General features: G+C 54.2%; 1 protein-coding gene across 3 annotated transcripts in view; it reads right to left on the bottom strand.

The window, feature by feature from the left end:
- Positions 1–26,193, bottom strand: part of EPHB2 (EPH receptor B2) — a 167,034-nt gene extending 140,841 nt beyond the window's left edge. For all 3 annotated transcript variants that reach the window (XM_037499933.2, XM_054691579.1, XM_037499934.2), the window contains exon 1: positions 25,996–26,193. In XM_037499933.2, the coding sequence (XP_037355830.2) occupies positions 25,996–26,056 (61 nt within the window). In that variant the 5' untranslated portion in view covers positions 26,057–26,193. The remainder of the gene's footprint in view (positions 1–25,995) is intronic.
- Between the last annotated feature and the right edge of the window lie 419 nt (positions 26,194–26,612).

The raw sequence follows: 26,612 nt of genomic DNA, 5'->3' as shown, positions 1-26,612 counted from the left end.
GGCTGAGCTAGGGCTGGGTAGCCCTTTCAGAAATGAGGCTCAGGGATGGGTGATGTGGAGAAAAGGGAAAAAGGGCAGAGCTAAAACTAGAAGCTATCAGGGTCCAACTCGAACCCCCTAAGGAGGACTCAGTAGGCTAATCGATGCCCCGTTACATCCCCAACAGGCCAAAATATAGGACCCTGAGGCCATGATCTGCCTTTCCAAAACTATGGGGGTACATCAGTCCCAGGGGTTGTGTGATTGTGGCTTGAAGCACCTTTTCTCTTCTTGGCCAACCTCAAGGCTCAGCTCAAGGCTCATCCCTCCTAGAAACTTCTACAACAGAACCCTGGCACATAGCAGGTCCTCAACAGACATGTGTTGAATGTAAGGAGTGAATAAATGATCATAATGACTAATACTAGCAACTGTGGTTGGTGAATGTCTGCCAGTGAGTAAGGACCCTGGCTGCAGTGTGCTGCTGGGACAGGAAAGCGCAGACCTACTGTGTCGGTTTGAATCCTGACTCTGCCACTTACTGGCTGGGTGACTTCAGGGAAATGACTTTGCTTCCGTGAGCCTCAGTTTTCTCATCTGTAATATGGGGGTAATGGTAGCACCTACCACAAGGAGCAGAACCAGCAGAGCCTGGTACCCGGTGCAGAGACGGAAGTGGTCACTATCATGGCCATCACCAGAATTATTTACAAATGATGCTTGAGGCTTGGGACTAAGAACATTTGAGGTTTTCTGGCTTTGGAAACATCATGGCGCATATGAACAGAGCCAGGCATATTTAGGAATAAGAAAATGATAAAAGAAAGAAAGCAGCTAAGACCAGACACACTCCCAAGTGAATAAAGCCATCTGTGCTTCTGTATAAATCATCCCAAAGAGAGGCCTGAGCCAGGCTGGACCCCCCAAATCCTTAGGCCCCAGAGTGGGAATTTCTCATCCTGGAGATAAGCTGGTACTTTTCACCTTTCAGTGGTTTTGTTAGGTTCTGTATCAAGGCAGGGCATGTGCTCAAAGACCTCTTCGAGGCTGGCCATGACAGAGCCACCTCGTTTTGGCTCGAGACCCAGCTCCAGTCTCACTCAAGCGCCTACCTAGTTTTAGATGCATCGGAGCAGCCTGTGCATTCTCATCACTTCCTCCCACTTCCAAGGTCTTATGGGGGCGTCGCAATGAGTTGTAAAAGCTTCGAGGATAGAGGAGGAAGTTATTTTTATGGGCAGACAGTGTATTCATTCATTCCCTCATTCATAAAACATCAGGGTGAGAGTCGGCTGGTAACAGATCTGTGAGAGGCATGGGCGGCTCAGCAACCATTAGATAAGGCTGTCTCTGCATTCCAGTCCAATGGGGAAGTCAGTGTGGACAAAATGAATCATCCCATGTGGTGTTGTAAGGTCATCTCTGAAGAGTTGTGGAGCAAGGACTGAGGGTGGGCATAGAGCAGGATATACTGAGGATGGAACATTTGAGTGGGGCCAAGAAGGACGACTAGGAGTTTTGCAGACAGAGAAGCAGGAGAAGGGCATTCCTTGGAGGCGACAGCTAAGGCCTCAAAAGGTCTGGGGGCATGGGTGTTTATGAGATATAGGTATGAAACCTAGAGTTTGTGGATGAGAATGACAAGGACAGGCAGGGAGGGCAGCAGGGCCAGGTCATCACACAATGAGCTGGTGAGCCAGGGGGAGGGGTTGACTGGTTTTTAGACAAGGAGCCTAAGGTCTGAGCAGGGGAGTAATATGACCTGGGCTGCCGTCCACCAGGCTCTGTGGCGATGCTCTAGAGGGTGCAGAGGTCACTGAGATGGTCCAGGAGAGGAAGGTAAGGCCTTGAGTTTGGGTGGTGACTGCAGGGATGCTGAGAGAGTCAGAGGGTGGTAGGAATGGCCGGGGGAAAACGGGGCACAGATAAAAAGCAGTGTGTAGGCTCTGGCCCAGGTCTTGGCTCCCCTACCCAGATTAGGAAACTGAGGTACTGGAAGACTGGTCCAAGATTCCTAGTCAGACCAAAGGCTGGATTCACATTTACCCAGAGGCTTTTGGGAATGGGGGTAGAGGGGAGTCCCAAGTTCTTGGTTGTGTCTCCCCTTCAGAACCTACCCAGAGAGCCACTGCCAAGGTGGCAGCTGAGATTTCTGAGCCAACCGGCTGCCCCCAGCCTCACCCCTCCCCCAGCTCTTGTGGGGGTTGGGGGGGCAGGTTGGGCCCTGTGTCTCCATCAATGAAGTTCCATTATCCTCTGAGGCCGGGTGACCCCCTGCCGCCGCCCCACAGTGTGCTGGGAAGAAAAGCTCCTCTCTGACAAGAAAGCCCCATTCCAGGCTGGGCCCGGGGTCTGGGCAGTGCCTTTATCCGCAGTGACCCTGCCACAGTGTCAGCAGCACAAACGTGTCGGGCTGCAGAGGCTGCCCCCACCCCCAAAGGGCCTCGTGCTGAAGCCGTGAAGAGGCCTCCTCCTGGGGCCTATGGGAACCAGACTGTGGCCCGCAGCCCCATTCATGCTCCCAGACCCCTTCCCACCCCCCGAGGAATCACACTTTGGCCAGCGTGGTGGTGACCGAGGTGGGTGTATGGGATGGGGGGCTAAACAGAGCCCCTGCTTAAGCACTGGGAAGGGGGGGGCCCAAGGACCTCTTTGTCCAGCCTCCAGAATTATTTGGGAAGAAAGTTGAAGGGGAAGGGGAAGGGGAAAGGCTTTTGTGCCTCTGGGCCCAGCCCCTGGGCCTCACTCCCTCCACCAACCAGGCAAGAGGGGCCTCCTGTCCCCAGGCTTCCCCAGGGCCAGCCTGCTCAATCCTCACCCAATGCCCCTCCATGCCTAGTCTCGCCAAGGCCGAAAGGAAGACCTAACCTTGACCAGCCTCCCTGAGGCCTACCAGTCTTGCTCTTCAGAGGCTAAGCCGGGCACCCCCTTCTACCTCGACCCCCTCACACACACACACACCCGACCCCTGATCAACCATCGTCCTCTTCCCTCAACCCGGCCTCTTCATACTGCATGATCATCTTCATTTTACTGATGGAGAACTGAGGCTCAGAGAGGGAGAGCAGCCTCTCTAAGGTCACACAGCATTTAAGTGACTGAGCCAGCACTCGAACCACGTGTCTCCCAGAGCCACCCCTTCACCACCACACAAGCCTCCAGAGGCTGCTCTGCTAATGAGGGGTGAGCAAGTGGGGGCTTCTATTCTAAGTCTACCACACCCCCCTACAGCACACAGTCCTGCTCCAGAACAGACTCATTTCCAAAGAGCCCTCAAGAATTACTACACTGTCCTGGGACCAGAGAAGCAGTTTCAGGAAAGACAAAATTCCATAAATCAAGCCAAAAGAGTCGCTTCAATCGCAGATTTCTGCTCATATAGAACCCAGGGGTGGGGGGCACTCCCCAAGGCTCTCAAATCAGGCCCCTGGGTAGTGAAAACGGAGCCACGTGCTGGCAGTTCCTGGGGCTACCACACAAGCCCTGGGGTAACTTATACTCCTTTTCTAAAGGCAGAAACTAACTACTGATCTTGAACTTCCTCAGAGAACCCGGTTCTCCCTAGGAACCTCAGGAGGATGCCCCATCGCCATGCCCTCCGGGTCAGAGGGTAGGAGAGCACAACACGCAGCACTGGGCAGAGGGGGTTCAGACCCCTGCTGTGCACCCATAATCACAAGGCGATTACGAGGATTAAGTAAAATGTGTAGACAGCATCAAACACCCTGCCGGCCACAAGCAGGTGCTCAATAAAGTGATGTCATTATCAGGACCACAGAGCAATACAGATGCTTTTGCCCTGTGAGCCCCCTGAAACTGTATACAAAAGCATGTGTTGGGGGGTCTCCAATTTTCTGGGAGATGGGACATTCAGAGTTGGGCTCTTCATGACCCCAAAGACGAAGCCCAGCATAAGAACACTGACTTCCCAGTTCCTCTTTTGACATGCACATGTCTCTGGGCCACAGCTTCTCCTTTGGAAGCCTGGGGAGTGCTGCCCTGCCTGTCTCATGATACTGTGGAGGTGAAAGGACCCTGTAAACTGTGCAGGGCTGTTGTGAGGGGAGGGGCACTTTACCCTGCTAAATAGACAGCCGGGTGGCTGCCTGCAGGCCAGGCCACAGTGGGGGTTTCTCTGAGAGCCCCTACAATGGAGCCTTGGAGAACACAGCCCTGCCCCACCCAGGCTGACCTCTGAGGAGCGGGGCCGGGGCAGAATTCTGCCCACCCCAAACAGGCGATCCTGTTGGGGGTGGCCTCTTGCCTGTAGTTTGTGTTTGGAAGTCAGGAAGTCAAGAGTCCAGAATCCTGGGTTCAACTCCCAGCTCTGCTCCCACCGAGTCCTACCAGCCTAATACAGCAGCTGTGAGCACAGGGTTAGGAGTCAGAAGATCAAGGGTTCAAATCTCAGCTCTGCTGCTTACTGGCTGTGTGGCCTTGGCAAGTTACTGAACCTCTCAAAGATTCAGTTTTCTCATCTTAAAAACAGAGATAATAATAGTTCTGCCTCCCAGTGTAGAATCAACACAGCAGGGTAATTAGCATGCAGTGAGGCTGCAGCCTATGCCAATCACTGTTAGATGAACCTACTTTGTAAAGTCAGCCCTGGGTTCATATTTTTGTGCTTTTATCACTATTAATCACCATGTGGCCGTGCAAAAGTCCTTTATCCTCTTTGGGTCATGGTTTCCCCACCTGAAAATGAAGGGGCTCACTGATGGTAGTGGGGAAGGCATGAGAATCTGGAAGTCCTGGGTTTGTGTCTGAGCAAAAATCCACTTGGGCAAATCCTTCACCTGTCTGAGCCTCGGTTTCCTCATCTGTCTTACAGACCTCATTCTTCATCAGTCGTCAACAGACACTGACGGAGTCAGAGGGTGTCTGTGCCAGGTGCTTGGACAGGTAATGTCTGCAAAATGAGAAAGACAGTGTGGGCCTTCTCCAGGTGGGGACTATGGCAGACACTGCCCCGGGCCCCTGGGGAGCAACTGAGAGAGTTCTTGTGAGCACGGCTTGTAAACTGCAGAGATCTGCAGCATCAGCTATTATTAAAGGCCCTCAAAGGGCCTCCAATTGCAAATCAGAAAATAAAGGGGGGGCCCTAACGAGGGTCCTGCTCAGTGAAAACAAGAACCCCCTAGCAGAGCCGCAAAAGGCGGTTCTAAAATCTGCCTCTCTCTCTCTTTCTCTCTCTCTCTCTCTCTCTGTGTGTGTGTGTGTGTTTTGGGGGGCATGGAATGAAATGAGGTCATATGGAAATGGACTATTTTTGTTTCAACATGGCATTTTAAAAATACTCTTAATTATATGAAGATGGGGGATTTTCTCAAAAATTAGAGAACTCTTAGAGCTGCCCTCTGCTCCCCCAACCCCTCCTCCAAATCCCCCCGCCTCCCACCTCCACCACCTTCTCCATGTCTCCCTCACCTTTCCCAGGCCCCTGAAGCTCTCAGCTCCCACTCCTGGGAGGAAACTGGCCCACACATCTGGGCAGAAGGGAGTCAGAATTCTGGAGCCCCACCCTCTGCACCCTTTCCAAATGGATTCTTATTTCATCTGCACAATAACCCTGAGAGGCACATCTTTCCTGTGCACAGAAGAGGAAATCATTACCCCTGGAGCTCAGAGAGGCCCTGTTCACAGCCTGAGGCCACACAGCTTGCCGAAGGTCTATCAGGCCCGGAGTCAAGTCCTTTCCTCTAGAGGGCCCTGTCTCCTGGGGTCTCAGTGGCTGGGCTCTGCAGGTACTGAGACCTAAGAGTGAACCCTAAGACTGCTCGAAATGAGGATCAGGCAAATCCCCCTTGGGTGTGGACTGAATGAAGGCCACAGCCTGGACAAGGTATTCCCAGCACTGCCCTTTCTACACTGATGATCCTTTATTGACACCTTATAGGTGTCACAAGCTAACAAAGTCTAAGGGCTCTTATCTCCATTCTAGATAAGGAAACTGGGACTTGGAGGGGTGAAGCAGTATGGCCGCAGCCCCTCGGTAAGCTGCAGCCCCCAGCCCTGCTTTATTTCATCATCTAGCACCCACACATGTCTTCTCCTTAATCTCTTCCTGAGACACTGACCTCCTTGAGGGTGGCAAAATATGTTTAGTCCTCTCTGCACTGCTCTAAGGGTCCTGGCACACAGCAGGTGCCTCATGTGTGCATGTCCAAGGATGCTGGCCATGAGGCTGTGCTGGCCAGGGCTGCAGGGGTCAAGCCTCCTCTCATTTACAGGGACACGAACCACGGCCTTGCAGTCACAAGGCAAGTCCTGATGGAAGTTGGAGCCAGGCCAGGCCCTCTCCCTTCCCCCCACCCCTATGCCCCCCTGCCTCTCTAAGATGATCCCCCTAACGATCCCAGAGCAGCCCAGCCCATGCCAGACCCCCCAACTTGACTTCCAGGAGATCAAGTCATCAGCATCTTATTAATTTATTTTAGAAGTAAGAAAACACTGATGCTTCTGCACCATAAATGCCGACAGAGCCTCTGGGGTAGGTGGAAGGGTGCAGGGCCGGGCTGGGAAGGGAAGCGCCTTACCTCCTCCCCTGTCCTTTCTCCCCACCAAGCCCAGTAGATTGGGGAGCAAAACCATTTATCAACAGGTTACCTACCCCCCACCCCCGGTCACCTTAGTCTGGCCAGCCCCATCTCCTGCCTGGACTCTGCAGAGGACCCCCCATGCCACCCCAGGGCCCCGGCCCACACCAGGCCCTGCAGTTGCCAGGGTGGCCTTTTCTTAACAAAAGTTGCATCCTGCCACCCTCTACTGTACCCACAGCACTAAAGGTACAAACCAAATCCTGACCCCATGGCCTCTCCCCAAGTTTTCTCCTATCTCCCTGGCCCTCATGCTCAACCACACAGAGGTCTCTTGACCTCCCTGCACATGTCTGACTCAGAGCCTTTGCCCCCACTGTGCCCTCTGTCCAGCACACCCTCCCCCAGGTCTCCATACCACCCCCTCTCGCTCCCCTTGGGCCTCTCCTCCGGCATCAGCTTTCTGAGATGCCTCTCCTGACCCCTCTTGTCAGTGTGCCCTTTTGGTCCCCCTTCCTTGGCTCTAGTTTTCTTGCTCAGCATCATCACCCCCAACCTGTTCATTAGATACTCTTTCTTTACCCATGAGAAGGGCAGCTCCATGAGGCAGGGGCCTCGCGTTGCCCACTGTAACTTGTCCCCAGTCACATGGGTAAGAAGCTTGGTTGTCAAGGCACCAGCTACAGATCCCCAGAGGCCAGGGAGCCCCTGGCTCCACCCGTCTGCGTGCCAGAGAGAAGTGGCGGGGGGGTGCTAAGCAAACTTGGTATCCCCTGGATCTAAGCATACAACTGTCCCCACTCACCCAGAGGAGCCCCACCAGGGGCTCTGAGCATTGGACATCTCATCTGCCCATCGAGGAAAACAATCCCAGCAGGTCCTTCCTCCCAGGGGACCGGGCACATCCAGTGAGTGAGCTCCCCAAGCAAGGCCACGATGCCTGATTCACTTGGGATGCCCCGCCCCCACCCTGGGCCTGGCCCTGTGCCAAGCCCCTGCAGACTTCAATACCAGTCTGTTCAATTAAAGGGAGATGACGGATGTCACAGCACTCTGCCAGCTGTCACCCAAAAGAACAAACAGAAGCATATCCCCCCTTCGCTTACCCCAAGAAACGTTCATTTATTCATTCTTCCAATCAATACACATTTATTGAGCACCTACAATGACTGGACCAGGCACTGTGCTGGGCCCAGGGAATCCAGTGATGAAGCAATTCAATCATGGCCCCTTCTCTTATGCAGCTTATAGTCGGTAGGAGAGAGAAGGGCAATCAAGTGAACACATTAATTGTTTTTAAACTAAGACTTTGACAAATGCTGCAAAACACAGGCCTCTGAGCTATTAGGAACTCAGGGAAAACTCAAGGAAAAAAAGCAGAAGATGGGGGTAGAGTTATCCAGGTGATGAGTGAAGGGAACAGTATCCCAGATACAGTGACCTGCCACATAACAACGTTTTGGTCAACAATGGACCAACAAGACCATGGTGGGCCTACAGATAACCTAGGTATGTCATAGGTTGCACCATCCAGTTTTGTGTATACTCTGACATTTGTACAACAAAATCACCTAATGATGCATTTCTCCGAATGTATCACCATTGCATGAATGCAGAGGCATCAGTCAGTGCAAAGGTCCTGTGGTAGGTCTAGCATTTCAAACCACTCTGGGTTGCTAGACCAAGACAGTGATGGAGATGAGCCAGAGAACGGGCAGCAGTCAGACCAAGCAGGGCCACGGGAAGTGTGGGTCTCTATCCTGAAAGCAATAGGAAGTCATGGAAATATTCAGAGAAGCATCACTGGACCCAGGCCATTGGACCTCCTGATGCAGGAGGCCAAGCAAGGCCTGTGTGTCTCTGGATTTCAGTATGGCCTGTCTCCCAATTTTGAGATTTCAAGGCAAAGATCCTCTCCTCCCCACAACTTGCGCACAGGTGAGGACACCTGCCACCCTCAGGACTGAACATCCAAAAGGAGTCCTAGGTGCCTGCCAACTGAGGTCTACCCACTGGCCAAGGTCTACCCAATAGCACAGTTGTCACAGAGAATTAAAATCTGCCCAGAAATTCAGGAAACTCAGCACGGCTCCCCCTGTGATCCTAACTGGGAGGCATTACCCCGAGTGAGCAGATTATCAGGATGTGTAATTTCTGGAATAAACACAGCTGTGTTTGTTTCTCTGCGCTGCGCTCCAGACAGAGCGGCAGCCCGGCCTGCCGCATGCAGCTGGAGCCTCGCACCTTGGGACGGATACCGTCGGGGAGCAGAGAAAAAGCCCCTCCGAGGCCACCAGGCACTGCCATCCAGGCAGATCTGTCTGGAGGCCAATTTGGGGTGCCTTGGGAAGCTAGTGGGTAGACACAGAGGTGTTAGAGTCCCAGGAAGGGGAGGGACTGAGGAGAAACCTCTGGAAGTCTTTTCCTTTCTGGCTGGGGGCCGGTCAAAGTTGCCGGGACAATCTAGAGTCCTTAGCTATGGAAGTGTCCCTAGTGTGGAAGGTGCACAAGGAGGCCAGAGCCTAGCCCCAGAGCTTTCCAGGTGGGAAAACTGAGGTCAGGAAGGAGGATGGGGGAGATCGAAAAAGGACACCACATTCCGCCATTTCTCTGTGCTGGGCCCCGAAATAGGTCCGAGAAACACCACGTTCACCCAGCTCTGCAGCAGCCAAGTAGCCCTGCAGCCTGCCAGGTCCAAGCTCCACGGCCCAGGGGCCCAGTGACCACAGGTCACATCTGACCTCCAGGGGCCTGCTTCCTCATCTGTAAAGTGGGGGTGATCACACCTGCTCCATGGGGCTGTTTGGAGGGTTGGGCAGATTCTGCAGGTAAAGAGCTTTGTGCCATGTCTGGTCTATCCTAAGGAGCCCCCAAGTGACAATTGTTCCCCACTCAGCCATTCGTGGGTCACTGAGGCCTCACTACATCCCAGGCGCTGTGCTGGACACAGGCAAACGAGAGACAAAATCCCTGGCCAAGGAAAGGAAGTCTAGGAAGTCTTTTGGGAAGAAAGTCGATGCTAAATGATGTTTTGTTTCTGTCCTTGTTCTTCCCATCTCACAAAAGGATAACGTGAAGTTCAGGCTGGTTCAGTCATTGTAGTAAATGTCCACTCTTCATTTTTATCCCACCTCATTCTCAGAAGAGCTAGAGGCAGGTGTTAAATTATTCATCCCAGTCTCCGCACCTAGAAAAGGGAGCCACTGATTTCAAAAGTCTTCCCTCCCTCGGAGAGTTTTAGCGGCTACTGACCAAGCCCCAGGCCTGCAGCTGGTTTTGGGTCACCGCAGGCAGGCACTGCCCTTCCCTTTCTGGGCCTCAGTGTCCCCACATATCCAGTTCTAGTCGTTTGCGTTCTGGAAGGGTTCTCGGGGGCTGCCAGGCTGCGTGGAAGAGCGGAGCCCTTGCTCGGCACCCGCAGCCTCTCCCTGGCTCCCAGGGGTACAGTGAGCGGGTGGGAAAGGATCCCAAGGATCTCTCTGGAGGCTGGAGGTTTTGTGTGATCTCCCCAGGGTCCTCCCTTGTATGATCTCCCTGCCATGGTCCCTACCATTCCGCCCCTCAGTAGGTTTGCTGCACCCTAGCCCCCCTCCCCCCCACAGCCCGAGCAGCTGGCTGGGTACATAAGCTCGTACCAAATCTGGCTTAACTGAGGTTAGACACTCATGGCGCCTCATGGCCCCTCCTGGCCATTTGCTTGCTTCTCCCTGCTCTGGAACCTCCCCCCATGCCAGCCTCCTGCATCTTCCTGAAGCCTGTTTTTGATTTCTTTCAGTGGCTCCCTACTGCCTCCAGCATCAAGTCCAAACACTATAGCTTGTCACTCAAGTTCCACCCTACCTGACTCAATACTTCCCTGCCAGTGTCATCTTTCAACGCTTTCATTCGCAGTGGCTTCTAAAAACTTGCCCCTTTCCAGCCCCTTTGCACAGGCTGTTCCCTCTGCTAAGAATGCCCTTCATTCCACTCACCGTGTGCCAAAAATCTCACCTAGCCAACTATGCTTAACTGCCAGCCCACGCTGGAGGATCCTTTGCACTCAACATATTCCGTCTTACACACAAGTAGGTATTAATCACATTACCTATCATGTGTAAATCTGCTTTTTATCTGCAAAATGAGTGTTAATATCTATGATGCTGGGTTGTTGAGGGGAGCAAATGAGAACAAGTCAGTAAAGCAGCTAGTATGTTGCTTTGCACTTAGTAGGGACTCTGTGCTGTGATGGTGATGATGATGATGATGATGATGATGATGATGGAGAAGAAGAGAAAGAAAGAGAAGGAAAAGAGATGGAAAAGGAGGAAGAAATAAGAGACCTTGCCTATCCCTCTACTGGGATATACTCTTTGACATGAGAATATCGGTTTTGCTTAATTCCTCTCTCTGTCCCCTAGTATCTTAGAGGCTTTCATAAAATGATTGTTGATGGATAGACAGATGGATGGATGGCTAGAAGGAAAGAGGGTGGGGTTACGGGAAGGAAAGATATATGGACAGATGAACTGAAACAGATAATTCTAGAGAAGACTGAGCATGCTATCCCAAAAGCCTAACAGCATAGCCTCCCACTGGCAGCTGAGGCTTCTGGGACCAGATGCCAAATCTGTTCCCCCTGGCTCCGAGCTCCCATGCTCCTGGCCAGTACCAGTCTGCTCTCAAGGTTGAGTGAGTGGAAGCTCAGGGCAGCTGACACCCGGGGAGTTCCAGCTCTTCCCCCACCTGTCACCAGCCCCTGACAGCAGGAACATATCTCCAAAAGTGTGAGCTAAGTCAATGGGAAAATAGGATTTATTTTACAGAAATTCACTTTGGGGGCCAATTTCTCTGAAACTCCCCTGTGTAGAAACTTTGGCAGATTCACAGTCAACAGTTCAAAGGGTTTCTCCAAACTCGGGGATATGCTGCTTATCAGGGTGAGAAACCTGAGAACAAGGGAATATCACAGCTCAAAAACCAAAGCGAGTCTGAGAGGGAGAATTACACTCTGGTTTTTGGTGATCGCTCATTTTTCCATCCTTTTATACACCCAACTATCTAAAACATGCATCCATCCATCCATCCATCCACCCACCCATTCATCCATCCATCCAACCAATGAACCATCAACCTGCCCATCATTCATTCAACCATCCAATGATGCAGCTATCCACGCAATCATCTCCTACCCATCCAGCCACTCACCCGTGCAACTTTTCAACTGCTCTCCACCTATCTAGTTGTACACTATCCAATCAGTATGGCTGCATGTCTCCCAGGATAGCTGGGGAAAAAAACAGACATGTTGACACAGTACACAGTATGGTCAAGCCTGTGCAATCATTAAAAAGGTACCTGTAAATTGCTACCAAGAACACAGGCTGCCAAGGGCAGGAAGTTCAACACAGAAGGGAGAGGGACGGGAGAGATCAAACAGCAAAAGAGGCTCAAGCTTGATCTGAATAAGCAGCAGCAGGAAAGAGCCAGAGAGAGATGGTGAGAAGCTACGCAGGCAAGGGGGCAACATGGACCAGCATGGTGGATTCTAGAAGTCCAAAGGCCTGAGTCTTCATAACCACTTGGTTAACTGTAGACTTGGGCCAGTCCCCAATTTTTCTAAGTCTACCAGCCTTTTTAATTCCCCCTCAACTTCCACAAAGAAAGAGCCATCCATGTCTTATTGCACTAGGAGTAAAATTGCCATCTGCTGCCCTTGGGTTGTGTTATAATTGAGGTAAAGATAGAGGGTAGAAAAAAGGACCCCCCCCCAAGTTTTGTGGGACAGGCTCTGCTGTCAAGCAGACACAGGCATAAGTCCCAATTTCACATTTTGCTGCAAGGAACTTAATCACTGAGTCTTTCTTCTCTCATATGCAAATGAAGAAACCATTAAAAGCTCCCTCTTAGACCTAGTGAAGACTGAGTGAGGTAACAGAGGGGACTACTTGGTCAGATGTAATATTAGCCAGTCACTGACAATATTCAAGTCCTACTGTGTGCTAGGCGAATTGATCTAAAATAGCGGTTAAGAAAAAGGGTCTTGGGCCTCCCCAGTGGTGGTGCAGCGCGTTGAGCGCAGCACTGTGAAGCTGTCCACAGCCTCAGCAGCACCGGTTCAATTCCCGGCTGGCCAGGGAGAATCCCACGTGGCGAGGCAGACCTCTCCTGCCTCGCCCGCTGCTCCCCTCAGCAGTGCTTTTGATCCGTCTGCCTGTTCTGCTCCCTGCTCTGTCTCTGGTGAACCCTCTCACCCTCCCACAGCTCTGGTCTGTACCCCAGCTCTTGTATATAAAAAAATAAATCTTAAAAAAAAAAGAAAAAGGGCCTTAGGGGCCTCCCTGGTGGCCTAGGGGTTAACTCTCAGCTATATCACCTCTGCAGCATGAATTCGATCCCCAGTCAGGGAGCTGACCCACATGGTGCAGCAGACCTCTCCTGTCTTGCCCACTGCTCCCTCAACAGTGTATTTCGTTGGATTTGCCTGTTCTGCTCCCCACTCTGTCTCTGGTGAATCCTCTTACCTCCCGCATCTCTGGCCTACACCCCAGTTCTTCTACACAAAAATAAATTAAAAAAAGAAAAAGAAAAAGAAAAAGAAAAAGGGCTTTAGACATACAGGGATCAGTTCACAGCAGACATTAATTGTGCACATCTGTAACTCATGTCCATATGGTTCAGAACACACACACACACACAATACAAAGACAGCAAATACAGCAAAAATGTTCACCATTGTTGAGTAGAGGTAAAGCATAGATGGGCATTCATTTCGCTACACTTTCAACTTTTCTGTATGTTTTTAAAAGGAAAAAAATCTGCTCTTTGCTGACCTATCCTGAAACCAGGTTATCTAAGTTTGGATTTTCTAGTTCCACCATTACTGGGTTGAATGACCATGGAAAAATTGTGTAACTTCTCTAAGCCTGAAGTTTTTAATCTATAAGGTGCGGGTAGTAATAATAACCTGAACCCGAAGCCTGATTTCTGGCAAGCCCTCTAATAAAAGCGAGTGGCCACTGTTATTATCACTATTCTTACTGTTCTCATTGAACAGCTGGAAAACTGAGGTTAGAAGTAGTTCAGTAATCACCAGCTTTTCAGACATGTCTTCTGATCTCCCAAACTGCACCACAGTGTTGATGCTCATTTTACTGACGAGAAGCCAAGAGCGACGAGGGTGAAATGACTTGCCCAAGGTAACCCAGCAGGTGCATGGAGAAGCCAGGATTTGAACATGGTCTCCCTGTGTCCAAAGCCCAGGATCTTCCCCCAGTGTCAGCTGCCTCTTCTCTGTCCCTGGACCCAGGCCAAGGGGACATCAGAACCCTTTCCACTCCAGAGGGGCTAGCCAGAGGGAGTCCCGAGCTCTGCTAGCATGGCTGGGCTTCCAGGCTGGCTCGGGGACACCCAGCACCACGGCCTCCTTGGAGGTTCAGGAGCTCTTTTGACTGTTCTCCCAAGAGCTGCATGAGCTGCCATCTGAGGCCGTGAGGAGTGACAGCTGACATTGATGGGGACAGGCAAGAGGACGTATAGGCCAGGGCCCTGACTGGAACAGGCCCCCTGGGCCCCCAGCTTTTCGTGGGTTCCAGAAAAGCCCTGCAGGCTCTGGCCAAGACTGTTCCCAGGCTCTGCCTCCCCATGAGGGGCGGAGAAGCCCCATTCAGGCAGGACGCATCCCACTGTGCGCTAAGCCGCTTTCTCCCCACTTACACGTTTCAGATGCTTTTTGTCCTTCCGGCTTCCCATGGACTCAGGCCAAGTGACAAGTTGGTGCTGTGGACATATGTCGTCTCCATAATGGGAATGTTGACCCCACGCTCTCTCCCCGCTGGGGCCAGGCAGCTTGCACCCCGCCCCAGTGCTTGGCATGCCCTGTTCTCAGCCACACAGGACTCTCTCCAGTTCCCCAAATGCACTGCACACGCCTGGGCCTCCCATTCGAATCTTTGCAGATGCTGGCTGTGACCTGGAATGGCTGTCCCACTGTTGCTTTGTCTGGCTATTCAGGATCATTTCAGAAGTTGCTTCTTCTAGGAAGCCTTTCCCAATCCCATTTTACAGTGGGAGAAACTGAGGCTCAAAGAGGTAAAAGGGGCCAAGCTCATGCAGTTTGTTAGTGTCAGAGCCAGAGGTTCAATTTGGCAGGGTTCTACACTAAGCTGTGTGCTTCCATCCCATCAGCTCTGCCCCAAAGAAACCAAAGACATGTTCTCTGCCTTCAAAGAAGGCATTCAGGGCCTCCCTGGTGGCACAAGGAGTTAAGATGCAACCTACGAAGCTATCCGCAGCCAGTGCAACATGAGCTCGATCTCCAGCCAGGGAGGTGACCCACATGGCGCAGCAGACTTCTCCTGACTCGCCCACTGCTGCCCTCAGCAGTGTATTTCAGTCTGCCTGTTCTGTTCCCCACTCTGTCTCTGGTGAATCCTCTCACCCGCCCCCGCCACATCTTTAGCCTGTACCCGAGTTCTTACGCATAAATAAATAAATCCTTAAAAAACAAAACAAAACAAAGAAGGCCTTCAAGATGCTGAATTGTCCTGCATGGTGGGAAACAGCAAACATGGAGGGAAGTTACAGGAAAAGAGACTCCCCAGTTTGAAGTTAGGAGGACCTTCTAATACCCTCATGCCTACCAACTGCGTGGCCTTAGGTGAGTCACTTCAGCTCTCTGAACCTCAACTTCTCCATCTGTAAAATGGAGTCAATGATCCCCTTGCTATTTCTCTTCCCCAAACACCTAAGCTAGAGCTTTTAACTGCCAGCTGGTGAGCCAGATCCAGCCAGCCAAATGTGGTTTGGTTTGACCAGGACTGTATTTTAGGGCAAACTGAGCAAACGTTTAAAAACCAGTTTCTTCCTAACCATTCGAATTTTACAAATTGGAAGATCTAGCAAAACAAAACCCAGTTCCACCATGGCACAGGTCGGGCTCAGTCCCCTGCCTTCCTTAGGCAGATCATGGTGGGGACCAGCGTCTGCCTCACACCCAGCTGTCCTCACTCATTCATACTCCGGCGAGCCCCGAATCTGAGGTCTCTGGCCAGGACGTACTTTATCATCTCTATTACGTTTGGCTTGATCCCTGTTCAGTCGGAAAGAGAAGCCCCATTTCTTGCTCGATGGCTAACATGTAAAATTTGACTACGCACTGCCTAGTCTTCACCGGGCTCTTGGAAGGATGCTGGGAGCTTGGTGCCCTCCCACATGCACACTGCACCGGCTGCACAGTCCCGTGTGTGCTGGGCCAACCTGTGGCTGAAGGTTAGGTTGGAAGCAAGTGGTCCCAGCTTCCTCCGGTGCTTCCCTACTTCTATGGTGGCCCCTGGCCAAGGTGTGGGTGACAAACCACAGTCACACTGTTACAGGCTTTTACAGTTGACTGAAGAATACAGCTGCTCCTCGGCAGTCTCCTGAGGTGCCTGAACTCATGATCCCCGATTTTCTGAAGAAACTGGTCTGGAGGTGTGGCGTGAATGCCGCAGGCCACAAGGGCACCTGGGCCCCTCCTCAAATTCAACCCCACCAGCCCCCAGGGCCTTCTCTGGCCTCGAGCCTCATGACAGGCCTTGAACATCTATGACCCGGGCTGGTTTTTGTGAATTTGTAGGTTCCTTGATGCATAACTCCTTAGTCCCTTTCATGAGTCAGGCCTGTGCAGGGCACAGAATACAAAGTGGGGAGTCACTGCCCTCTCTGGGGAAGCAGGGAAGACCAGACCCCGGGGCAGGAGGCAGTGCTAGGTGGGGTGGGAGGGAGTAGAGGGTGCAGAATGAAGTCTCTGGCTTCTTGCTAACTTGCTGTAGGGGGGGCAAGTGGGCACAGGGCAGGCTCACAATGGATTGGGGCAGACAGATGAAGGGGAATCACGGAGCCCTCAGTGGATTTTTCAGACTCTAATGTTCTTGGGGAACCAGGCACAGAGGCACACCAGGCAGGGAGGCTGGCATGCAAGGAGGCAGGCACGGGCCGGGCAGGGGGTGCTGGTAGGAAGGCAGGAAACCAAGCCTTCCAGCTCCCCACAAATCTTTATGCTTTCTCAGGGCTCTCGCTGGCATCTCTCGTGATCTTGCCTCTTCTGTAGTCACACCGCTCATCCTCTCGTCGCCGTTGTCCCGCAGCCATCATCCATCTCTGAGTGCCGTTATCGCTGGAGCCCTGACCTCCGGGTGTGCACACCTAAGCATGCGTAAACACCCAGGTTCTGGGTGTCCACTATCAGGCACACATGCCCCATGCCCACGCTCACAAGCGCCTTCTGCATTAACATGATCAAGGCTGTAGACGATAGCCACAGAGGGTAGTGGCATAAAAAGCCTGATTAATTCACTTACCTCACACTCGCTACACTGAACCAGACTATAAACTCCCAGAGCAGATCATCTCCAAGTATGGCCACTGCCAAGGCCTCCCATCACTAAACACAAAGCCACTCCTCCCCACCAAGGGGGCCTAAATCTCAGTGTGGGCCACGGGTTGGCACAGTGCACATGGAACAGTGCACCAGTGGGGAAGTGTGTGCGTGGTGGGGTGGGGGGACAGGGAAAAAGATGGGCTCCCCTTGGATGACTGAACAGCAAATCCAGTGCAGAGTATTTTTCCTCTCCTTGAACCTGAAGAGGAAGCCTGGGGTGGATCTGAGGTGGCTCTGGCTGCAGAGGTAATGTTCTGTGCCAGTGCAGCCTGTGCCTCGAGAAGGCTTGCTGTTCCACTTCACCCTCCAGGAGCCAGCTGCGGAGGAAAGCAGCTCAGTCTAGATTACGGAGGGGTGAGACATGTTGAGCAATGAAAGGCAGCTCAGTGCTCCAGCAGCCGTACAGGGCCTCTGTGATATACGTGAGGCCACGATGGATGTCCCAGGACAGCCTGGCTCAAGGGCAGTCTCGGGGGTGATCCCAGCTGACACCTCCTGGGCTAGAACAAGCACCCAGCTGAACCCCTATGATCCTTAAATGAAAAATAACCAATCAGGGTTTTTGGAAGCCAATGAGCTGTGGGGTGGCTTGTTACGCAGCTACATATTACCAATACACTTCCCAGAAGCAGAGCCTGTACCTGCTAGAACTCACCCCACCCCTGCCTGGAGCCTGGCACTGGGCACTGAGCCCTGGAGCCAGAAGGGGCCTCCCAAACCAATGAGCCCTATGTTCTCATGTCAGAGGGGAGGGACTGAAGGCCCAGGGAGGAGAAGCAACTCACTGCAGACCACACAGGGAGATGGGGCAGGTCTAGGCGGCAGGCCCTGCAGAGGCCAAGCAAGAAGCACAAATGTGAGAAGCAAGTTGGTGGCAAGTTAGCTCCAGACTCACATGTTCCTTCTGAAGAGGCAGCCATGGCTCGGCTCAGCCAAGTGTGGCCATGTGGGAATGTGGGCCCAGGGAAGCCAGATTGCCTGACTTTTCAGAGACGCCAGGAACAGGATTTCTCTGTAAAATCTCCTGGTTTTTAAATGTTGACTAAAACTTCAAATGCAATTGACAATCTCTGGACCATGGAGACCAGCCTTGGGCTCAAGCTTGATCTCTGGCCACAACTTTGGGCAAGTTGCTTGATCCCCAGGTCTCAGTTTCCTCATCTCTAAAATGGGCCCCACATCTCCTGTCCACCTTCCAGGTTGCTATGAAAACCAGATGAGCTAATGGGGTTGGAAGAACAAGCAAGCACAGCCCTGTGGTTGTTTCACGGCCTCATCCTCCACGGGGCAGCCCCTCACAATGTAATGAGTTAACACTCGATTTGTCTAAGTTAGAACAACATTATTCTGGCCATTATGACAGAGATTGCATTTTTATGGCAGGTTTGTGAGTTCCAGAACCCTCCCGCTTACATTATCTCAGGATGCTGCTGAAGTCAGAGGCTGGATGGCTGCCTCAGAGACCCTCGCCAGAGCCAAGCCCTTCCTCCAAGCCGGAAGGCACATTCCAGAAGCAGCTGCAAGGCAGTGAAGAACATGAGCTTGGGGATCCCCAGGGCTGGGTTCTGATCCCTGCCTCGCCACTCCTGAGGTATATGTCCTTGGGCTACTCGCTCTCTGAGCTTCAGTTTCCTCATCTGCAAAATGGGCGTGATAAGAAAGCCAACCGGTAGAGCTGTGGGGGCAACTGCAAAAAGTAACACATACAACGCCCTTCATAGTGACTGGTCCAAGCAATGATGGCTTTTATCATGTTTATGTCAAGGAAGTTGGCATCCAGCAGGCATGGGGCCAAGAAGGAAGGCACAGCCATAGCAGATCCTACCCTGTTCCTGGAACTAGAAGGCCAAAGTGGGGTGGAGATAGGATCTTTCAGGATAAGCTAGATGAGACCCAGAGAAGCAGACTGGAGGGGCCTCTCATCACCCCTCCCCCCACCTTTAGCAAATACCAGACAGACTCAGAACTAAGCTCTGTATCTTTGGTTTTTCCCTGTGGTTGAGTACAGAGAGGGTGGGGCAGAGCTGGAAAGAGTGTCCCTAGTAAAATGGTACCCACAATCCAGTTTCCAATTAGCATTGAGCAATAACGGCCATGGTTAATATTTACTAGTGCTTACCACACTCAAGGTACACACTCAGTCTTTCAAGGATTAACACAATCAATTCCTCACAACCATCACGAGCGCCGGGAATGCTTACCATCCCCATTTGAGAGCTGAGGGAACCAAGGCTCAGAGAGGTTAAATAACCAGCCGGAAGATGCACAGTAAAGGGCAGTCTGCCTCCAGACACCCTTCTTGTATGCTGTGCAGTTTATGGAACAGAAGATACCTGGTCTGGGCTAAGCTGAAGGCTGTGGGATTTCAGGGAAAGGAGCAACTACTCTAGCAGAAAGCAGGTGTGACATGCAAAAGCAAGGACTTATCAGCACCAGCTACATGCAGGTCAGCTTGCTCCATTGTCGATTCACTTAACCCTTAGTGACAGGCAGCTTCTCCAGCTCTCAGATGAGGAAACCGAGGCTCAGAGCACAACCCTTGGCCACATTGCAAGCAAGGTCTCTACCCAGGGCACCCCCACTCTCCAGAGGCTATGGCAGGGTGACATTTGGCTCCAGGAAGCTCACTCAGCACAACCCAGCTAAGGGGGCTCAGGCAAGCCCCCCAGGTGACACAGGGGCGCCAGGGAGACAGATGTCCCCCCCTCGCAGCCTCCGGAAGACAGCCATATTCAAAGGCTCTAAAATGCTTTCCAGCCAGCCTTATCGGGCTGATCCCAATCAAGAAGTCCCAGGTGTTGTCGCCTTCAGCCATCAAGGGGGGTCTGTGCAAACATTCTTCCCAGCCGGCCAGCCCTGCCCTCCCGTCGCCTCCGACCCTCTCTGTCCCCTCGCCTCTGTCCCGCCTCTGTCTCTGGCCTCTGTCGGTTCACCAGCAAGCAGGCAGCCAGGCCTGTGGGCAAGAACTCTGATTGATTTCACTTCATTTCAGTCTTTTCCAGTTTTTTGCTGAGGTTTCTCTTCTTCTTTCCCAGGAGTCCTGTGTTTTATCTTAGGCCACTGGGGGGCAAATCGGCCTGCGTGGTGGAAAGACCTAGGGAGTGTGTGTTAAAAACACAGACTCTCCAGCTAAGTTAGGCAAGCTAGGCCCGGCCAAGCCCAGGCCTCAGTTGGAGGTGCTGACCAGGTCCACCTCTGCCAGTAGGCTATCCTGATCACCCCTCCATGCTCCAAGGTGGTACAGCTCCCCTGCCTTGCACAGGCCAGGCCTCCGGTCTCCAGCCATCTGCAGCCATCCCTTTCAGGAGGTCCCTCTGTGTAGGGTTCCAACCTGCAGCCTAAACTCATAGGAGAGCTCCGGGCAGGCGCTGCAGTCCTGCTGCCACCCTGGGCCTCGCTGTACCCAGCACAGCCGCCCAGCACACCCACCCCACCCTGGCTTGGGAATTGATGCAAAACCTTAATGAAGTGGAGCCAAAGGCACCAGAAGGACAACCCATGGGAGCAAGTGGGCTCCAGAAGGCAGAAGGCTGGCAGTGTGTGTATTTAGGGGGCAGGGGTGGCAAGAATTGGGGGAGGGAAACAAATCCCCCATGTGTAGGCTCTTGTTTTCATAACTGCTATGAGAATCTTCTGGAAGCTAAGGTCCCTCTTCCTGGGAAAACCTACCTTAACAGCCAATGTTCTATTATAATTTCAGGGTGATCACAGATCCCCAGAACTAAGGAGGCTGGTGGACCCTGCCACCGCCCTCCTGCCCCACCCCAAGTAAGAACCCTAGTATTAGCTCCTGACCATCCCTGGAAAAGGAGGCATAGAGGGAGCTCTGGGTCCAGCCACACTGTGGATTTGCCCTCCCAAGGCTGGGGGAAGTTGGGAGCCTGTAGGATGGGGCTAGGGAGACACCGAGAGGTATTTGTTGTCAGGACAATCCAAAACCCAAAAGACACCAAATTAGGACACAGCACTCACTGACCACTCACACGGGGCTCCCAGGGAGTAGATCTGGAGAGGCGGAGAATAGCCCTGAGCGCGCTGCTTTGTGTGGGTGTCCACAGGAGCCCCAGAGGAAACAAAAGTCCAGGGAGTTGAGCTCCTGGCCCTGGGGCAGAGCATGCGCTTAGTATTTGATGGCAGGCAGGGCCCACTGGCCCTGAGGGTGGAGTCTCCTCCCTGCCCCACGCTGGAGGACTCTGTTCCCCGCCAAAGCCGGAATCCCTTCTCCCTCCCAGCACCTGCCTCTGGAGTACTCAGCGACTCCTTTAAAATGGATGGATGGAGGGAGGAATGAATGAATAAGTCAACTTGCTTTTGAATTCAACAGCATTTGGGTTTTAAATCTAAGCCCTGATTTCCTGGCTAAGACGGATACATGAAAGCAACCTCCTTTAAAAATAAGAAGCAGGAGAAACAAACATAAAAGGAAAACCAATTCCAAATTAATCCCACTGAAGGTCGCTGGGTCTTAGCTAGGTAATGCCCAAGAGGTGGGCCCAGCAGTGGGCTGGGAGGGGGGTGGGAGAGACAAGAAGTATATGGGTTAGTGGGGGGGGGTGGCTTTGGGCTTGGGAGGTAGGCAGGTTCCCTCCTCCTTCAGAGGGGACTTCTCTAACACATAGCCGCTGCCGGTCCATTTGAATTCCTAGCTCTGGCTGCACTGGTCTCTTTAGTATTCCCAAGCACTTTGCTGCAGCCTGTCTCCCAGCTTCTCCCTTAGGCTTCTCCCTTCCTCCAGGAAGATTTCCTCCATCTCCCAGGCCGGATGACTTACTCCCCCCCACCTGCCACTGTCTCTACATCGTCCTCCTGACACTCATCAGAACATATGCATTCGCTTGTTCCCTCAACATTCATTCATTCAGTGTTCCTTAGCTGTCCATGTCATTCAGTTACCTGGCATCCACCAGACCAGGCACAGTTCTGGGCACTGGGGATACCACAGCAAACGTGGCAGATGAAAACCTCTTCCCTCCCAGAGTTTACAGCCTCATGACACATAACAACTAACAAATTTCTGATAATATTTCAGGTGCTCAGGGTGAGTTAAGGCAAAACAAAGCAGGTGGGGCAGAAAGTGACAGAAGTGGGTCTATTTCAGATGAAGCAACCAGGGAAGGGAAGACCTCTGGGGAGGTGGCATCTGAAAACACAGCCTTTTTTTTTAAAGACTTATTTATTTATACAAGTACTGGGGTACAGGCCAGAGGCATGGGAGGGTGAGAGAATTCACCAGAGACAGAGCAGGGAGCACAGCAGGCAGAAGGACCGGAGTACGCTACTGAGGGGAGCAGCGGGCGAGACAGGAGAGGTCTGCCTTGCCATGTGGGAATCTCCCTGGCTGGCCGGGAATTGAACCGACGCTGCAGAGGCTGCAGACAGCTTCACAGTGCTGCGTTCAACCCACTGCGCCACCGGGGAGTCCCTGAAAACACAGCCTTTTGTACCACAACCGTGGACACAGAAATGAGCCAAAATGTGCTCCCTCAGGGAGCTCACAGTCTAGCAGGGAACAGGCAAGTTGGCCTTTTCTTGACTGTGCAGGACTAGGTCTGGCTCATCTGAGCATCCCACGTGCAGAAAGTCAGCATTCTTCCCAAGCACAAATCTGGCCAGACTCCTCAGTGGCTCAAGAACGTTCAATGGCTCCCTAGCACCCTCCGCAGCAAGTCCAAATACCTCAGCCTTCCCTCCAGCCTTATAGGAACCTCATTGCTCTTCAGTCTCGCTCCCGTGGCCCATTGCTCTCCACACCCAACCCCTCAGATACACCCAAGTCAGCCCCGGATCCTCACGCCTCCATCTCCACACAGGCAGTTTCTCTTTCCAGGAAAAAGTCATTCTCTAAGATCCAAAGTCACCTCCCTAACTTCCAAGAACACAATTCTCTAGTGACAGGTGGCTAGGAAAGTTTCATAGCAGGAAGAACAATGGGCAGTGAGAAAATGAGGCAAAGAATAAAGCCATAGAAGACGAAATAATCCTCTTCCATCCTAAATGGCCTCCACGGTCCCCAGGTGGCTCACAACTTCCTCCTGGCAGCACTGTGGGCACACTTATCACATTAGACCTTGCCAACTGTTCTCCGTGTCAGCATGTCTCCCATCTCCCCGCCCGCCCGGGTCCAGCACCACACCAGCCAGAGGAAGCTCCATAAATATTTGGAGATCAATGAACAAATGAGTGGCGGAGGCCTATTTCTCTGAACCTTTCTCCAACCTTCGGATTACATCTCGTGGCTGCTGGATGTGTCCCCAGGACACTGCCAAGCCTCCTAAGCCCCCACTCCAGGCGCTCCAGATTTCCATTCCTCCTCTTTTGAGCTGTGTATGTGCGTGTGTGTATTGGGGGGGACTCATGGTTTGGGGGAAATACTCAAGTCACCATCCACACCCAGGAGTCCCCCTAGCCAGTGCACACCCCCACTCTCTCCTTTCTCACATTCCAAAGGCTGGGAATTTTCTAGGATTACAGAGTTCAGGACAGCCTATTACTACAGGGCATATGGGGGTGGGGCTCAGGAGTGGTGGCCACTGGTCTCTGGGTACCAGGAACCACAGCTACTGCCCTCTCAACCCCCCAAGCTTCAGTCCCGTTCCCACAGACTGTGCTGCTCCCTGGGGAAACCTGGGATGTGCTATACACAGCCCACCCCAGCCCCATCTCCCACCCCACAAAGGCCTCAGCTAGCTCTTCCGTGGACGTCCCCTCTCTTCACATACAGACAGGACCGGCATTGGGACCACCTTCCTGACAGGTGAGGAAACGGAGGCTCAGAGAGGGGAAACAGGGTGCATTGATGGAAGCCCCAGAGATTAGTGAGACCACTTCACAGCCAGGGAAACTGAAGCCCCTATAGGGAAGCTGACCCAAGGTCCACTAGTGAATGAGACGCTGGGCCCCTGACCTCAAACCATCTCCCCATCCATTCGGCCAACTCTGTGTTATCCCCTAAGGGACTAAATTCCTGAGTGTCCACGAGGCAGAGAGCCTAAAATGAGGTTTGGGGGTGCCCTCGGCAGCTGTCCTCCCACGCTGCCCCCAAGTGGCAGCCCAAGCAGTCATCCTCTCCTGTGACGTCAGCAGCCCATCAGCTCTGCATCTGGGGTCCAGGGTCTAACCTGCCCAGAGCCCACGAGCCTCCACCCGTCCCCTGCCAGGACCACGGCAGGACAGTCGTAGCTTCCACCGCCCCCCATGGTAATTAAAAACACACCCGGGCCTCTTCCAATGCGAGAGGGGCCAATTTTCTTTCCTTCCAGCACCGCTGACTGCAACCTAAATAGCAATATTTATGCCAAGCTCCCCATAATACTGTAAACATCCCAATGTCTATCGGGCCAACACATGAGTCATTTCCCCAAAGCCAAAGTTAATAAGTGGTACCTCAGCCGTATTCCAGGGAGCTCCCGCCAGCAGCCAGGTCCCAGGTCTGCCCTCTGCACCCAGGACCTGCGGCACCCTTGGTATCCCAATGGCCCCACTTTGGGAAACCACAGGCAGCCGCCAAGTCCTCCAGGAGCTGGGGGACAGCTGCCTCGGCGCCAGAAACTGTGGCTGCCATTCAGGGACACCCCTCTACCCCCAAACTGCGGTCACTCAAGTGTTTGCTATGGAGAGAAGCTAAAGTCATTGCACGGAGTCCCCCGTCATCCCATTCCTAGAGGCTGCAGCCCTCTTGCCAGGTCTACTCAGTTTTGGGGGTTTCTTTTGAGCTGCAGGAGGGGAAGGGAGTCCCACTACCCCCAAAGTGGCTGGAGAGAAGGGTATGCATGCTTCCCTCCTCAGCCCCGAATGGCAGAATCCTGGAATCGAGCACCACGTTTGGGCACAAGAAGATGCAGCAAAGTGAGCAGAGTCCAGGCTTTCAGCGACCTCAGACCTGGTTCTATTTTTACCACCCAGTGGCCCGGGGTGAAAAGTGAGTAAGTGACTTTTCTAAGCCTTGGTTTCCCTACCTATTAAAACCAAGCAAGAATCACACCCACCTGGCTTTCCTGGAAGACTTATTTTGGGGAATCCAACAAAATTGTGGGTGGGAAAGCACTTTGTAAAGCTTCAAGTACCTTGTCAACTGTGCGGCACGTTGTAAACCAGAGAGCTACACACAGTGCAAAGTACTTCATAAACTGTAAAGCGCCTTGAACACTGTAAAGCGCACGACACATGAGATCCATTATTCTTACTCTTTTCTTGCCCTGCAAGCTCGGCCATTTCTGTTGGACACACCCAGACCCCACTAACTTCCCCTCCACAGCAAGCTGGCTCGGAAGACCTGGCAGCCACCCCATCCCCTTGAGGGTCGGGTGGCACCAAGACACAAGGCCACGGGGAGAGGGCCCAGCGCCCCTGGCCAAGGCCAGCACATGGCAAGCGCATCTGGGACCCTGGCGGCAGCTGGAGAGTTCCCGAGGCGCGGGCCGCCGCGCGGAGCTCTGCCGCCAGCGGGGCGGTGGCCGGCGGGGGTGCCCTGAGACCCCGCGCAGCAGAGATGCCCACGGCCCCATCCCCCGTCGTCCTCACGGGGAGGCGACCCATTGTACGCCGCGGGCGACGGGCAGGCGGCCGCGCGGCGGGCCGGCGCGCTCCCTCCGCTGTGCCAGCGCCCGCCGCGCCGGGCGCCGACCCGATCCCCGGGGCGCGCACTGGGCACCCCCACCCCGGCCGGCCGCGACGCCTCCCTCCCTGTGCTCCCTGCCAAACTTTCCAGCCCAGACTGCGCGGCGGAGCCCCCGGTCGGCGCCCCTCCAGCCCGTGCCGAGCAGGGCCGGGCCCGCGCGCAGGGGGTGCCCGGGCCCGGGGCGCCGAGCGCGCGTGGGCAGCCCCCGGCCCTGGGCGGCGCTCGCCGGGCTGGCTACAAAGCCTCGGCAAGATGGTCCCTTCGCCTGCTCCTGGCACAGGCGACCAGCGCCCGCCGCGCTCCGGGCACCCGCCGGGCCCGCGCCCCCCGCCGCGGCCGGACACACCTCCCCGCGGCCACCTGCGCCCGGCGCCGGCCCCCGGGCAAACTTTGCGGGCGCGGGGAGGTGGGCGCCGGCGGCCGCCCGCCCCGGCCGCTCCCCGCCCCCACCGCGCCCGCCCGCTCACCTTCCACGGCGGCGAGCAGCGGCAGCAGCAGCAGCGCGGCCCCCAGCCGCCGCAGGGCCATGGCTGCGCGTCCCGGCGCCTCGGGCCGCGGCGCCGCGGGGTCCGGGCGGCCCGGGCCGGAGCGCGCGCCCCGGGCTCGGGGGCCGGGGGGGGCGGCGAGGCGCGGCGCACACACAGCCGCCGCCACCGCGCAGCCAGCAGAATGAGCCATCCAGGCGGGCAGGACGCGGACCCGGGCTCCGCCAGCGCCGGGCGCGGCCCACCCGAGCCGCCGGAGGGGGGGAGCCCGCCCCGGCCGCCGCCCCCCGCGCGCCCCCGCGCCCCCGCCGGCCGCGCGCGCCCCCCGCGCGGCGGCGCCCCCGGTCCGCGGGGGCCCCCCCGGGCGGCGGGGCGCCGGGGCGCGAAGACCCGGCGCGCGGGGACCCCGGAGGCCGCCGGCTCCCCCCGCGCGGCAGTGGTCTGTCCCGGCCTGTGGCTTCTCCAGATAAAGCAGCGATTTCAGCCCAAATGTTTCTGAATTTTTATTGAATGCTGCAAAGCCGAGGAGCGTCTGGCGCGGCTGACAGGGGCAGCGAGAGGGGACCCTGGGGAGGGCGGGGAAGGGGCTGCCCGGAGCG

This window comes from Talpa occidentalis, unplaced genomic scaffold, assembly GCF_014898055.3.
Source record: "Talpa occidentalis isolate TD23 unplaced genomic scaffold, MPIMG_talOcc4v2.1 talOcc4.9, whole genome shotgun sequence".
NCBI lineage: Eukaryota > Metazoa > Chordata > Mammalia > Eulipotyphla > Talpidae > Talpa > Talpa occidentalis.
Note: the sequence above shows the minus strand (reverse complement) of the source record. Positions and strands in the feature narration are given on the sequence as shown.